The sequence below is a fragment of the Ailuropoda melanoleuca genome, unplaced genomic scaffold (genome assembly GCF_002007445.2).
Source record: "Ailuropoda melanoleuca isolate Jingjing unplaced genomic scaffold, ASM200744v2 unplaced-scaffold620, whole genome shotgun sequence".
Lineage (NCBI taxonomy): Eukaryota > Metazoa > Chordata > Mammalia > Carnivora > Ursidae > Ailuropoda > Ailuropoda melanoleuca.
This window is the reverse complement of record NW_023236059.1, coordinates 1-13,625: the sequence shown is the minus strand read 5'-3', so window position 1 is coordinate 13,625 and position 13,625 is coordinate 1. Positions and strand designations below refer to the sequence as shown.

Below are 13,625 nucleotides of genomic sequence, written 5' to 3'. Positions count from 1 at the left end.
CCGACACACACACACACACACACACACACACCAGGGTTCCATCCTTTCCTTGATCAGCCCCCAGCCCCCAGACGCCTCCCCCCAGCTCTGGGCTCCTGCACCCCTCCCACCCCGTGCGGCGATCCGGTGATCTGTCCTCTCCTCTCTCTCCTTTTCCTCCTCTGTTACAGTCCCCCATTCCTTCTCACTTCCCAGGGCTTCTCCTTGCAGCGCCCACTGTAGGGCTCCAGAGACAGAACAATGCGGCCAGCCCTATCGCGCCAGACCTGGTCCCCTGGGACCAAAGCTTCTTACAGAACCCACTAGACCTAGTTGGTCCACTCACTCACTCATTCGTCAACGCCATTTATTGATTTTAGATCATCCCGGGGCCAGGCTCGAGGCTGAACAGTGCAGTGACCACCACAATTTCCATCCTTACTTATGGCACGGACCAGCAGGGAAGCTGATACGAATCAAATAATTATACACACAATTAATTGAGTGCATTTGTCCTGAGTACTCTTAAGAAATACAGGGATCCAAGAAATCCTATAACGGGGATGGTGGGGCAAACTTTCCGAAGACAGTGATTCCTGGGATCACGACGGTGCACATTTGGAGAAGAGATCGGTAGAGATCTAGAGAGCACTGCTTGTGATAGAGCCATGCTTTGTTTATACAATAATATATTGCTTATATTTTACATTACTTGTTCTTTCGTATAATACATTTTTTTCCTGAGCACCTCACCGTACAGTTTACAAAGCAACTGTCCATCCCTCATCTCCCTGGCTGCTTACATAGCCCTCTGGAGGCACCGAACCACAGAGACTGCTCACTTGCTCCGTGGGAAGAACTTGGGTTTGGGGGTCAGATCATCCTGAGTTCTGATCCCAGGGCCATTACTAACTTGCTGTGTGACCCTGTGTTTTCCGCTCTCCCTCTCTGGTTTTTAATGTTCTCTGCAAGACTGTCCCAATGGGCCAGACCAGTGGTCCCCACCCAGCCAGGGGACCTGTAAAATCCTGCAGCAAAGTTTTTACCGGATAGCTGCAAAATGAAAATAGAGAATACAGGTGACATAGAGGGTTATTGGGGTTTGGTTTTGTTTGTTTGTTTAATTTTATTTTTAAGTAACCTCTACACCCAACGGGGGACTCAAACTCACAACCCCAAGATCAAGGGTGGCACGCTCCACTGACTGAGCCACCAGGCGCCCTGAGAGGATTTTTTTAGATAACACTCAGGTTATGTAAGGGGTGTAACCATCTTTTTGTCCTAGATGTCTTAGCTCTTTTACATTAAAATGTCCTTATTTTATGAAATGATGATGAAGGTTAATAATCTTGGGGGCAGGGGCTTAACTTAACTGGCAAGTGGGCAGACCCCTTGATTTTAAGGGCTTATGGAATCCCAAAGACAGGGACCACTGGTCTAGCCCTTTCTTTTAGCTTCCAGAACGGCTGTGTCAGGTAGGACTTTCTGGGTCCGCACACCGACCCCCAGCTCCCCATCCGCAGGGTCCAGCCGCCGTTACCAGGTGAACGCTGTGCACACCAGCAAGGCCTGCAACGTCATTAGCAAGTATACAGTCTTTGTGCCCGTGGACGTGAGCGAGAAGAGGTGCCTGCCCACCGTGGTGGGGTACCCCAACTCTGGTAAGGCAGATGGGCACTTCTGAGGTTCAAGCAGCCCCCCCCCGGCTGGCAGAGGGGAACTGGGACCCAATGGAGCACAGACCTGCAGAGAGGGGTACAAGGAATGGCCTAGAAGCAAAAAGGCCCCCTGCCAATAGTGTGGTCAGTCACCATAGGGTGGTGGGTACATGAGCCCCCACCCCACTGCTCTGCAGAAGGCAATGAAACCACCCCATTCCCTTTTTCCCACCAAATTAATAGGACTTTATTGTATTTTTCCAACTGGGACAATGGGTGTGACTCTCTGTAGAAAATTCCAGAATAGAGAGAGACATAAAATAAATAAAAATGGCTGGAATTGACAGTCATCCAGAAATGAGTAATTAATTACCTCCTTGGTATGACCATCCTTCCAGACTTCTATGAATATCTGCATGTAGAGAAATCAAAAGATAATTTTCCTGAATTGGATTATACCAATATGTGCTGCGTTCTACAAAACGTGGGTGTGGGAAAGATCTTTCCATGGAGGTGAACGTCTATCACCACCTTGATAGCTGCAGGGTTTTCTACTTTCATCATCATTTAGACAGTGCCCCCAAGCACTTTGTCTACAACGAATGATGTAATCCTCAACACGGCTCCGCCAGGTAGATGCTATTATTACCCCCATTTTACAGATGGGAAGACAGGGGCAGAGGGAGTTAAGTTACCTGCCCAAGGTCACACAGCAGTGAGGGGCAGAGCCAGGCTTTGAATCCCGTGGCCTGGCTGCAGAGTTTGTGCTCCCTTCGGCTTCTCTCCACTACCACTTAAGGCTCATCAGAACCTTTTCCACCAGCGCCCCCCTCAGCTACTAGACCTTCAATTTATTCCCCTTTTGATTATTGTAAATTACGGTGCAAAGAACATCTTTGTACCCCTGTCTGGTTATCTCCTTGGGGTTAATTAACTCTCAAAAGTAAGATTACAAAAAAATAATAATAAAATAAAATAATTTTTTAAAAAAAAGGAGTAAGATTGCAGATCAAAAGGTCTGCCCATTTAAAACTGGGATGTGTTTTGCCAAAGTGGCCTGACTACAAAGGTTGTTCAGGGTCTGCTTTTCACCTGCTTATCTTTCTTAAACGCTGCCAGGATTGTAGGCAGGGGAAGCATCTCTCTTTGGGGAATTTTTTTTAGTTTTTTGGTGAGATACTTTTCATAGGTACCTAAACTATATGTATTTTTTCTTTCCTGAATTACATTTTCCCCATCCTCTGCAGCTCCTTTTATTTCTTTTTTTTTTCCTTTCTTTTTTGTTTTTTTAGCAGACCTCCTGAAAAAATGTTTAAAAACAAAATGTGCCTCTCTTTTTTCCCGTCTCCCTCCTCCCCTGCTGCTTTTTATCTGTGGTACCAAAATCATTGACGACCTGTTCCCTCTTTGGGTTGCTCTCATTTCAGGTTCTGGCCAGAGGCCCAGACTCTTGCTCCACTGGGCATCCTCATTCACTGGGCTTTGTCACCCCGAATGACATTCAGGATGTCTGTCCCTCCCACCCATTTCGGACTGTCCCTCCTAGTGTCTGTAGCCCACAGCCTGGAAGGTTCAGGGACCTGGCCCATGTTTAACCCAAGTCCCACAGCCCCCTAAGACCTGGATCAGTGCTTCCCAAAGTGTGGTTCAGGAAACCAGAACCCTAGTTGCATGTCCTAAGCATGGCCATTCAGCACAAACTAGGAAGTCTCAGTTTAGGAAATACATTTAGGAACCACTGGATTAAATAAAGCTCAACAGTTTTTTTCATTGCAGAACTTGTCAGAGCCTTTAGTATGTTAATATACATCAGGAAGCTCAGAGAAGGGACTGTAGTTTGCAACTTCTTCCAAACTCACCTCCCCTGTAGATCATTTTTTTTTAAGGAATAGTTTACAGACTAGTGTTCTCCAAGAGTGGGGTTCCCGAAAACACACTTGAGGGTGCTAAAGCTTCATCTGTCTTTATCTATCCCCTATTGGTGAGGTCCTAGGACTCCAGGGGCCTGCCCTGTGGGAGGGGAATGGAGACCTCAGTCTCTGAGACCACAGACTAGAAGAGAAGGAAAATGGGGTGTTCCTGAGAAAACCAGCCTTTTAACTAATTGGAAAATATTGCTGCTTCCTGAGCATTGTCTCGGCAATAGCGGGTACTTAGCAAGGTTATTATCCCCATTTTCCAGATGAAGAAACTGAGGCACAGATTGGCTAGCACCCCATCCAGCTACTGAGAGACGGGGCTGAGGTTCAAACCCAGGTCATTCTGGCTCCAAAGCTCATGGTTTTACCTTGTTCAATGTCTTTCTGCCTCTGGACAAGTGACAGACTGAAGGCAGAATCGTTCCTGCCAGCCCTGGTGGGGAAGCAAAGGACTGACACGGTTGTACCCGTCTGACCCCTTCTCCTTGTCCTCGTGAAGGTGCTGCATGGCGGATGATCAACTCTCAGGTCCTGACCCGGCAGTGGAGGGGCCCCGCTGCTGGCTTCGGACGGTCTCAGACCTTGCTCGGGGAAGACTCGGCAGCAGGAGACAGCAAATTCCAGAACCTAAGTAAGAGCTGCTTCAGGCATGTTCTGAAGCCTAGGCCCCGGAGGCACCCCGGTGTCCAAAAGGCCCCCCGGAAGCCAGGCTCTGAGTCTGCACTCTGGGCCCCCTTGCAAGGCGAGGCCAGGCCTCCCTGGCTCTCGGAGGCTCAGCATGGCCCAAGTGTGCCACTGTTAACACAGCTTTGCTGAGAGAGCTGCTGCTGAGAGAGCTGCTGGGAGCCCGCGTGCCTGCACCATCCCCTACCTCTCCCCTTTCAAAGTCTGCTGAGCCCAGGGGCTGTTCCCTGACTCCAATCCCTTGAGTCCTCCCAGGCACCGAATGCCAGGAAAACTAATAAACAAGGGGAAAAGCAAGGAGCAGAGAGGCAGTTCCATCTGTTTGGGTCCCACCATCTGCTTCTTTCAGGATTCCCAAAGCTTCCTTTCTGCCTTTGCCTGATTTCATTGTGCCTGTAGCTTGGGTCCTTAAGCATCTGTGATTTGACCCTTTTGTGACCTGGCACTAAATCACAGGATAGTTTTAACCCTCTGTGTCCTGAATGTGTGCGTGTCTTACGGTCCCTTCCAAGACAGCCTGACTGCTGCACTAGTCCTAACCCCTTCCTTCATGCCCTCCCATGTTCAGCGAGGATCTCCTGCCTTCTTCAGTGTGTGGGAAGGACATCAGAAGCTCCACCCTGCCACTAGGCCAGACACCCAGATCATAATAGATTTTTACCTGAGGGACTCGAAAGTTCTTACAGACATGGATGGAGTAAAGAAAGGAGCAGTGTGAAGGGTAGAAGAATGTGTAACTCCAGAATTAAAAAGCTCTGCCAGCTCTTTGGTCCCTCAGAGCCTCCCAAACTGGGGGTGGGGGGAGCTGCTGTAATCCCTGAGCCAAGCTGGGCTTCCCATCTAGAGGAAATTTCTGTCCACCTTTTCATTTCTCCATAGCTCAGTTCTTGGTGGCCCATGGCTTCCATCAAAATCACAAATCCCTTCTTTTCTTTCTTTCTTTCTTTTTTTTTTTAAGATTTACTTATTTATTTTGAGAGAGAGAGAGAGTGGGGGAGTGCAGAGGGAGAGAGAAAATCCTGAGCGGACTCCCCACTGAGCTGGAGCCTGACACGGGGCTCGATCCCACAACCCCGAGATCATGACCTGAGCCGAAATCAAGAGTTGGACCCTTAACCGACTGGGCCACCCAGGCACCCCAATCCCTTCTTTTCAGTTGACCTCTGATTCACATCCAAGTGTCTGTATCTTCTAAACTTTTATTCCATCCCAAGCCCTTTCCCTCTCCAAGGATGACTATAGCTAACACGTACTGCGAGTTTCCTTTGTCCTGGGCACTGTTCTCATCATCCATGACTCCTCCAAGTATTTGACAAAGTTGGTGAGGAAAGCAAGCCTCAGAGAAGTCAAGTGACTTAATCAGTCTCACACAGTGGATACGTGGTAGAGCCAAGACTTGAAACCAGGCAGTGCCTGGTTCCAGAGCCCACGAGGTTAACGACCGTGCTGCTGGCCTCCCAGCTGCCTCAGTCGCTCCGCACCCAGTCCCTAATTCGCTTTGGAGCTTCTCCCAAGCTCCTGGTGATAAACAGAGCTTCTGGGCCCTCACAGAGCCACTAATGGTCTCAGAGGGGAGACAGAGGCTTTGATAACATTTGTGCATGAAGCCTTTTCCATATTTTGTACTCTTCCCTTGTGGTATATTGCCCATCCCGGTCCAGCCCTTGAAATAATGATCATAAGAATAATCACCCCGATGATGCATATTGAAGAGACCACGTGCAGTTATTATCCCCCATTTTACAGATGGGGAAACTGAGGCTCGGAGCCTTCTGACAAGTCAGTGCCATGTTCTGATGCCTCCTGGAGAGTTGGCATGAGCCCCTCCTCAGTGAGGCTCAGCCCTGGTGAGCTGATGCCCACCTCTCCCCCCGCCAACCCCAGGCCCCTGACCTGCTCCCATTTCCCTGCTGGGTCTGTAGCTCGGGGCTTTATTGAGCACTTCCCTTGGGCCAGGCATTAAGCACTAGCTGGGTATTACCTCCCTTAATCCCTACAACAACACTGTGAGACAGATACTCGGATCCCCACTTTGCACTCTAAACTTATAAAGGAAGCACCTTTCCCCGGGGTCACATGGCTAGGCAGTGGGGGAGTTGGGATTTGAATCCAGGCATATCTGATTCTCATGGTGGATCAACGGTGTTACCTTTGGAAGACAAAGACCCACACAAGCAGGGGTGGAAATCCTGACCTTGCTCTCTCAGCCCAGCCCCAGGTAGTGTGAATTCGGACCTTCACTCTTCGGGGGGGGGGGGATGAGAGGTGAGAAAGGGAGGCCAGGGGAGCTCAGGCCTCACTGGCTTCGTCTGTTGTAGATGTGGAGGAAAGTCCCACTGCGCCCATCGGTGAGACCACGTCCCCGGGCCGCGAGAAGTATGCTGCTTCTGAAGGTGAGTAAGCGGGCAGCGGACTCTGTCCTTAATCAAGGTAGTGGCAGGGATTGATCCTTGGGCCAGGAGAGTGTCTTAGCCCAACAAAGTCCTCGTGGTTCATTTATTCCTCAAAACATCCCTACGTGAGATTAATAGGAGTAATCTTTAATCTAAAGATGGGAAACAGACTCAGAGAGGTGAAGTGACTTGCCCAAGGTCACACAGCAAGTTAGTGACAATGCCAGGCCTGGAATCAGACTGCCCGGTTCCCAGCTGAGGGACCATTTCTACCACCTAACTATGCTTTGAAGCCTCCAGCAATGTGCCAGGGAAGGAAACTCAATGTCTCCGCTCAGGGGTGGGAGGCTTATGTGAAGCCATCACTGCCCCCATGGGTAATCCTCCAGAAGACACCAGCAGCCTTCTTACATGTGGACATACATTTCATCCTTCCCCCCACACCACCCGGGTCAAAAGCAGCCCTGCAGTCTAAAGGTTAGCTCGGACCCCCAGCCATGTAGGCAGGCCCCTGCTCCTCTCCGAGTCTCTGTTTCCCCGCTGGGCAGTGAGCAGTTGGACAGCGTCATCTGTCAGACCCCAACTGTCATTCTGTGGTTCTCCAGGTCCCCTGCGCAGTCTGGCCACCAATACGCTTTCTTCCTTCAAGACCTCAGACTCTCTCTTTGGATCCAGGTACGTGGGATTTCCACCGGAGTAGGCTGTACCACCACCTGCTTCCCCGGGGCCGGCCCTAGCTTCGGAAGGCGGAAAGCAGGCCCAGCCTGACATTTAGACAAAAGTGAACCATCTGAAGGGTATCGAGAAGGCCCACTACCCCCAGATACACTGCCTTTCGATCTTTGCACTGTGGAAGCCCCCACACACGTCTCTGGTCTCCGAGCAGGTGCAAACCCCCTGGGAGGGCTAGCAGAAGATTCTCTGACCACGGGCTGAACAAGAGATACACTATCAGAAAAAGGTCACAGAAAGAACACCAATAAGTTCGTCGTCTAGGCTGCTACTAACTCACTGAGTGACTCGGGAAACGCAAGCCCACCCCCCTTCCCTGGGCCTCAGTTTCCCCAGTTGTCAAATGAGGAAGTTGGAGGAAGCCATTTGTCACATCCCTTCTGGCCCTGACCTTCAGAGGCGGCTGAGCTGGTGCTGGGGTGTGGGACGACCAAGGACGCCAGAGGGCAGCTCTGACCACTCTCCCCGGTTCTGCCCACACAGGCTGAATCTGAGCAAGTCCAGGCTGCTGACTCGAGCAGCCAAGGGCTTCCTGAGCAAGCCACTGACCAAGGTTCCAGAGTCAACCCCAGGGAGCCAGAGTTTCGACTACATCCCGCTGGTGAGTGCCCTAGACCCCAGACCTCAGCCCCCAACACTCTCCGAGGGGCCTTCCCATGAGCCTCCTGCCCACCCCGCCCCCTTCACAAAGGGAAGAAGACCGAGACCTTCCCACCCAAGTAGCCAGCAGGGCAGGGGCCAGGCACTAAGAGTGTTGCTAGAAGCCAGCGTCAGCATCACGAATATTCTTTGCAATCTGCTCTCTTTGCTTTAAAAATGCACAGGAATTTTGCGTTCTACTCCACCATCTATGTGTGTTTATTTTCCAATACATAAAAATAAGCCTCGAAATAGCTCACAAGTGAGTAAAATTAACACCCCAGGGACACTTACCATGTTTAGCAAGTGACTCTGCAGACAGCCCAGCAGGCTGTGGCAGGGCAAGAAGCCCAGGTCTGGAGCGGGCGGGTGGCAGCAGGGGGGCGGTGGGGGGAGAGTCTCTGTATTGAAGAGCAAGGGGGCCTGGCCCCACCACATGGGAGGCCCAGCGGGGCTTGGGGATCAGAGGGTGCAGGGAAAGGGGCCACGGTGTGAACTGCACTCCACAGCCCCAGTCCCTACACGCCCAAGGCATAGTGTCAAATTGAACTTGCAGATCTCCTGGGCGGCAGAGCCCTGTACTTGCGTGAAGTATTTAAGGAGCCAGGCACCATGCTAGACCCTGGGAGACAACCTTGAACTGGATGCACATAGTCCCTGAGCTCACGGCACTCAGTGTCTAGTGGGGACATGGACAGGGAACCAGACACTCCTGATGCTTGGGCGCTGTGAGAGCAGAGGTCGGGTTCAGTGGGGGAGAGGTGGCAGCTGGGGGGACACCGACTCCAGGTTTGAGGTCAGGGAGGAAGGAAGACTGACTGCCTGATGAGTGCAGGGGTCAGATCAAGATCTGAAGGGTGAGGAGTCATGGCTGGCAGTATAGAGAGGAGAGAGCTTGGGGGCCCGAGAATTAGGAGTTGGGGGCGGGGGAGAGTCAAGGACGAGCCAGAGCTCTGGAAATCGCAGATTCTAAGAGAAACTTGAAGTCACTGAGCTGATGGCCTCCAAAGAGCGCCATGGTATGCCTTACCCAAACCCCTCAAACGCAGGAAAGAGGAGGAGCACGGGTGCAGAGGAGGAAAGAGGAGGCAGCCGGTGGGTTGCAGAGCTGAGTAGAAAGGACACCTGTTGGGACTTGGAAACTGATCAGTGTGGAGGGAGGGAGAGGGAGGTGAGCTGCCCAGAGTCTGCAGAATGGCAATGGATAGCCCCCATGGCTGAGCGGGACCCACCTGTGCGGGACAAGAGGCAGGTGTGGGGTGAAGATATTGGCTTGAGCCTGATCGGCCTGAAGTGCCCGTGGGGTAAGCTCAGAGATGCTCAGTTGGCCGGGGTATCCGGCAGATCTCCCAGGCAGGAGGGGCAGGCTGGGGGCAGGGGTGGGGGGTGGTTATGAATGGGCGGGCTGTGTGGACCCGGGCTTTTGCATGGCCCTGGGGCTCCACAGGCTAAAAAGTTTGAGGCCCACTGAGGGGCTCCCCCACACACAGGTGTCTCTGCAGCTGGCCTCCGGAGCCTTCCTGCTCAACCAAGCCTTCTGCGAGGCCATCCACATCCCCATGGAGAAGCTCAAGTGGACCTCACCCTTCACCTGCCACCGAGTGTCCCTCACCACCCGCCAGCCTGAGTCTAAGGCCCTGAGTCCCCAGCTGTGCACCAGCCCCTCCGCGCGGCACCCCTCCTGTGATGGCTTCTCCCCGGAGCCCCCGGCAGAGGGCAAGCCAAGCTGGGAGCCCAGGGCGGTGATAGAACACACAGGGAAGCTGTGGGCCACGGTGGTGGCGCTGGCGTGGCTGGAGCACAGCTCGGCCTCCTACTTCGTCGAGTGGGAGCTGGTGGCCGCCAAGGCCAGCTCGTGGCTGGAGCGGCAGGACGTGCCCGAGGGCCGCACGCAGGGCACCCTCAAGGCGGCCGCCCGCCAGCTGTTCATGCTGCTGCGGCACTGGGACGAGAACCTGGAGTTCAACATGCTTTGCTATAACCCGAATTACGTGTAGTAGGGGTGGGAAGGGAGGAGGGGGAGGGGACCGTGTGGCCTGGAGGGGGAGCTTTCGCAGCTGTAGCCAATATACTGGTTGCTAGAAAGAGCCCTGGACCGGCAGTCAGGAGGCCTGAGTTCAATCCCAACTTTGCTACCACCTAGCTGTGTGGCTGTAGGCCAGCCCTTACCCCCCGTCTGGGCCTCAGTTTCCCCACCTGTGAAATAAGTGCATGAGGTGAGGGATGGACTGGATGTCGAGAAACTCCAAAGGTTCCTCTCGGCCGGACACCCAGGCAGCCGTGGGGTGGGGAGAGAGAAAATACAGTTTAAACCCCAGTTCTCTCTGGAAGAGTGGCTTAAAATCAATACCACTGAGGGGCAAAGCCCCCCTCAAATAAAAGGGTGGATGAGCGAACCCGAAGACTGCCAGTTACCAGACCTGCGAGCTCGCATCTTGGCGTGGGAGACCCCCTCTGCCTGCTGCCTTGTCTCCACGGTTACCATCTGGCACCCCGAAATCCCACTTACAATCCGACTGGAGAAACAGCCTTCCCAGCAGGTAACAGAGAGTCACTCGGGGGCCTTTTCCCTGGGCTTGGAAGCCGTTAGTATATTTTAGTTTGCAGACTCTCGGTGACCTCCTGTCTAAGAAGAGGAGGCGGGGAGGACGGGGCGGGGGGCACCCTGCCAGCTGAGGTGTTAACGCTAAGCTTCAGTCTGTGCAAAAGTGTCCAAACAGAATGGACATGGTCATTGAAGTTGGTGGAGAAACCAGGCGACATCTTAAATCATTTGCACAGTTGCAGGAATTGTGCAAGGTGAACTCTGCCCGCGCTGAGGGGGCGCGAGCCCCCCCCCACGTTGGCTGCATTCTGGGGGCCCGGGGGCCCCCTCTGCAACAGAGAACCAGTGCTTGGCTGCAGTACCTCTGGGGCCAGCAGCTTCACCTGGGAGGGGGATTTATTCGAAGAAATGAAGGCCGCTTGAATTGTCCGGCAGAGAGCCCCTGGGGGCTTCCTCTCTCAAGCCCACCTGTACCCCGTGGTGAGGATGCAGCCACGGATGCCCTGAAGACTCCTGTGGAAGTCCCCCAGCCTGGGACCCGTGGCTGAATCCGCACACCCCCCTCTCCAAGGCCTTAACGTCTCTTCACCAAGTGGTCCCTTCAGGCCCCTGGGCCCTGGCACAAAGCCAGTCCCTCTCCAGGGAGATGTGGAGGCCCCCACAGAGCGAACTGACCTGTCGAGGGGCTGTGGGCTCTGGCACACGTCCCAGCCTCACGAAGACTCAAGAAATGCGCGGTCTTCAGCCGGGACGGAGGGGGAGAGGGGGCTCCAGCAGAATGTCCTTCAGGCCTAGAGAAGGGGCAGCCTGGACACGATGGGGTATCCTGCCCCTGACACAGCCTGCCCTGGATTGGGGCCCTGCCCTGCCCTCCTGCTGCACTGCAAAATCCCGCAGGAGTGGGGCTCTCTCCACATGGGTCCTGCTGAGGCTCTGAAAACCTGGTGATCCACCCCCAAGGGAAGGGAAGGGGCTGGAGACCCCATAGAGAGTCCTGGCTGCTGCTTGGCTGACTGTTCTGCTTTAGAATCACCCTCTGGGGAGGAACCCAGCTGGGCAGTCACCAGCTCCGTGGCCACCACGACCCCAGGTGGTGCATGGAGGACAGTCTGGGCTGTTGGCTTAAAATCAGTGCCACTGAGAGGGATCAGGGTTTTAGGCTGTCTTGCTCAAGGCCTCAAGCAGGTGTGAGGACAGCCTTGTCATCCCCCTACACACTTGCCCGCACAAAAGTAACACTTGTGCTGCCAGCAGCTGCAGCNAAAAGTAACACTGTGCTGCCAGCAGCCGCAGATTCAGGGTAAGGAGAGAAGGGTGTGACATGCCCTCCTTGGCCCACCCTTAGTGGACGTGTCTGTCAGGCCTAGAGTGGGAACACCTGGCACTCGTTTGGGCAAGTGACTTCCCCTTGCTGTGTGAGCTGGAGCTGGGAGACTGCCCCCGTTCCGATGTTCCCAGATTCTCTGCCTCTGAGATGGGTCCCCCTTAGTGACCATGGACTCACGCTCACTGTCTGTGTGACCTTGAACCAGTTGCTGTGCTTTCTGGGCCCCTCTCCTCCTCTTACATGATGAGGTTGGACTGGGCCATCCAGACTCCCAAGCCACCTGATTCTGGGTCCTCAGGCTCAGTGTGGACAATGAGAAGGTTCAGGGTGGCCCAGTGTGGAACTGGAAGGAGTACCCGAGAACCCAGCAAGATGGTGGGTGTACCACCCCCTTCTCCAGCGAATGTCCTCAGATTCTGCTCTAGGAGCAGCTGCTGGAAATCTGGGCAACTGAGCTTCGCATGCGCTGGCTCCGCTGCCCAGCACCCAAAGGGGCAGAGGAACAAATCCTCATTGATATCAAATAACCCAAGGGCTCTGGGGGACATCTGGATAAGAGACATTTTTTTAAAGACCTTCAGAGGTATTGCAATGACAGGCAATGTCTGCAAACTGCCCCCAGGATTGCCACGCCCAGAGCAGAAGTCACTAGCTGTAAGGAAAAGATACAGACCTTAGGTAATTAGCACATGCATTGAAGCTAAGGTGGTTCCGGAAATTCTCAAGGAGGGACACTTTGCTCCTGGAGCTGGGATTCACTTGAATGAATCTGGATTTTTTGTTAAACTAGCTCTTGCTTCTAGTGGATGCAAAGAAACATTTATGCCCTGCCTGGCTGAGGGATCAGGAGAGTACAAATGCCTACTGGCACTGTCCAACAGAGGCCGGCCTTCACTGGCCAGAACGCTAAGGAGAGCCGGGAAATTTGCTGGTCTAAACTCCATCAGGGTGCTGTGTGACTTCTGGCAAGTTGCTTGCTTTCTCTGGGCCCCGTTTCATCTTTCATAGAATGAGGAGGTTATACTCAATCGGCATTTCCAACACCGTTCCTTGGTTGATATGTGAATTAGCAATTCACAAGACACTGTCCAGCAGGCAAATATGTTGGGGAAACACAAGGAAAACAGATTTCTTTAGTCAAGACAGACTCAGAGTCATGAATATGTAAATGTGTATTGTCAGTCTCCAATGAGGTGATTCAGAAGGTTGCGCTCTCCCTCGGGTTATTCAATTGGGAAAACACTGGTCTAGATCTCCCTTAGGGATCTTCTGGCACTGACATTCAAAGAGCCTTTATTGAGAGCCTCCTGTATGCGGGGCATCCTGGGGCAGCAGAGTGAACACATCGGCCAGTGCTCCTGTTCCTTTGCGAGCTTGGTGAGAAGCATCCAGAGAATGTCTGCTCCATGAACCATTTCCCCACTCCTGGCATTCTGGGGCACGTATGTCTTCCCCTGCCACATCCCCAACCTCTGATCCTGCCGAATGGAGGGGTGGCCTCAGACTGTGCTGTCTGGGCACCCTCGGCACTAGAGGGCAGCCCCTGAGCTTTCTGACTCTGATGGTGGGATAGAGCTGCTCCCAGCAGCAGCGTGGGACCCTGGCAGGAGCGCCTGCCGTGGGCAACCTTGCCCAGAGGGAGCCGGGGAGTCCCAGCCCACAAAGTGTCCCAAGGGTCCAACCTCCTACCACACACAGGGCAGAGTTGTCTCTCCGGGCCCCCTCAGCTGAGATCAACTCCAGACCCCA

At 53.4% G+C, this 13,625-nt stretch overlaps 1 protein-coding gene across 1 annotated transcript in view; it reads left to right on the top strand.

The window, feature by feature from the left end:
- The window catches only part of LOC100478466 (von Willebrand factor A domain-containing protein 5B1), a 32,070-nt gene extending 21,670 nt beyond the window's left edge, over positions 1-10,400 (top strand). The window contains exons 12-17 of the mRNA XM_034652532.1: positions 1,503-1,640; positions 4,056-4,187; positions 6,559-6,633; positions 7,239-7,308; positions 7,849-7,966; positions 9,495-10,400. Coding sequence (XP_034508423.1) covers positions 1,503-1,640; positions 4,056-4,187; positions 6,559-6,633; positions 7,239-7,308; positions 7,849-7,966; positions 9,495-10,001 — 1,040 coding nt within the window. The 3' untranslated portion in view covers positions 10,002-10,400. The remainder of the gene's footprint in view (positions 1-1,502; positions 1,641-4,055; positions 4,188-6,558; positions 6,634-7,238; positions 7,309-7,848; positions 7,967-9,494) is intronic.
- Positions 10,401-13,625: the final 3,225 nt, after the last annotated feature.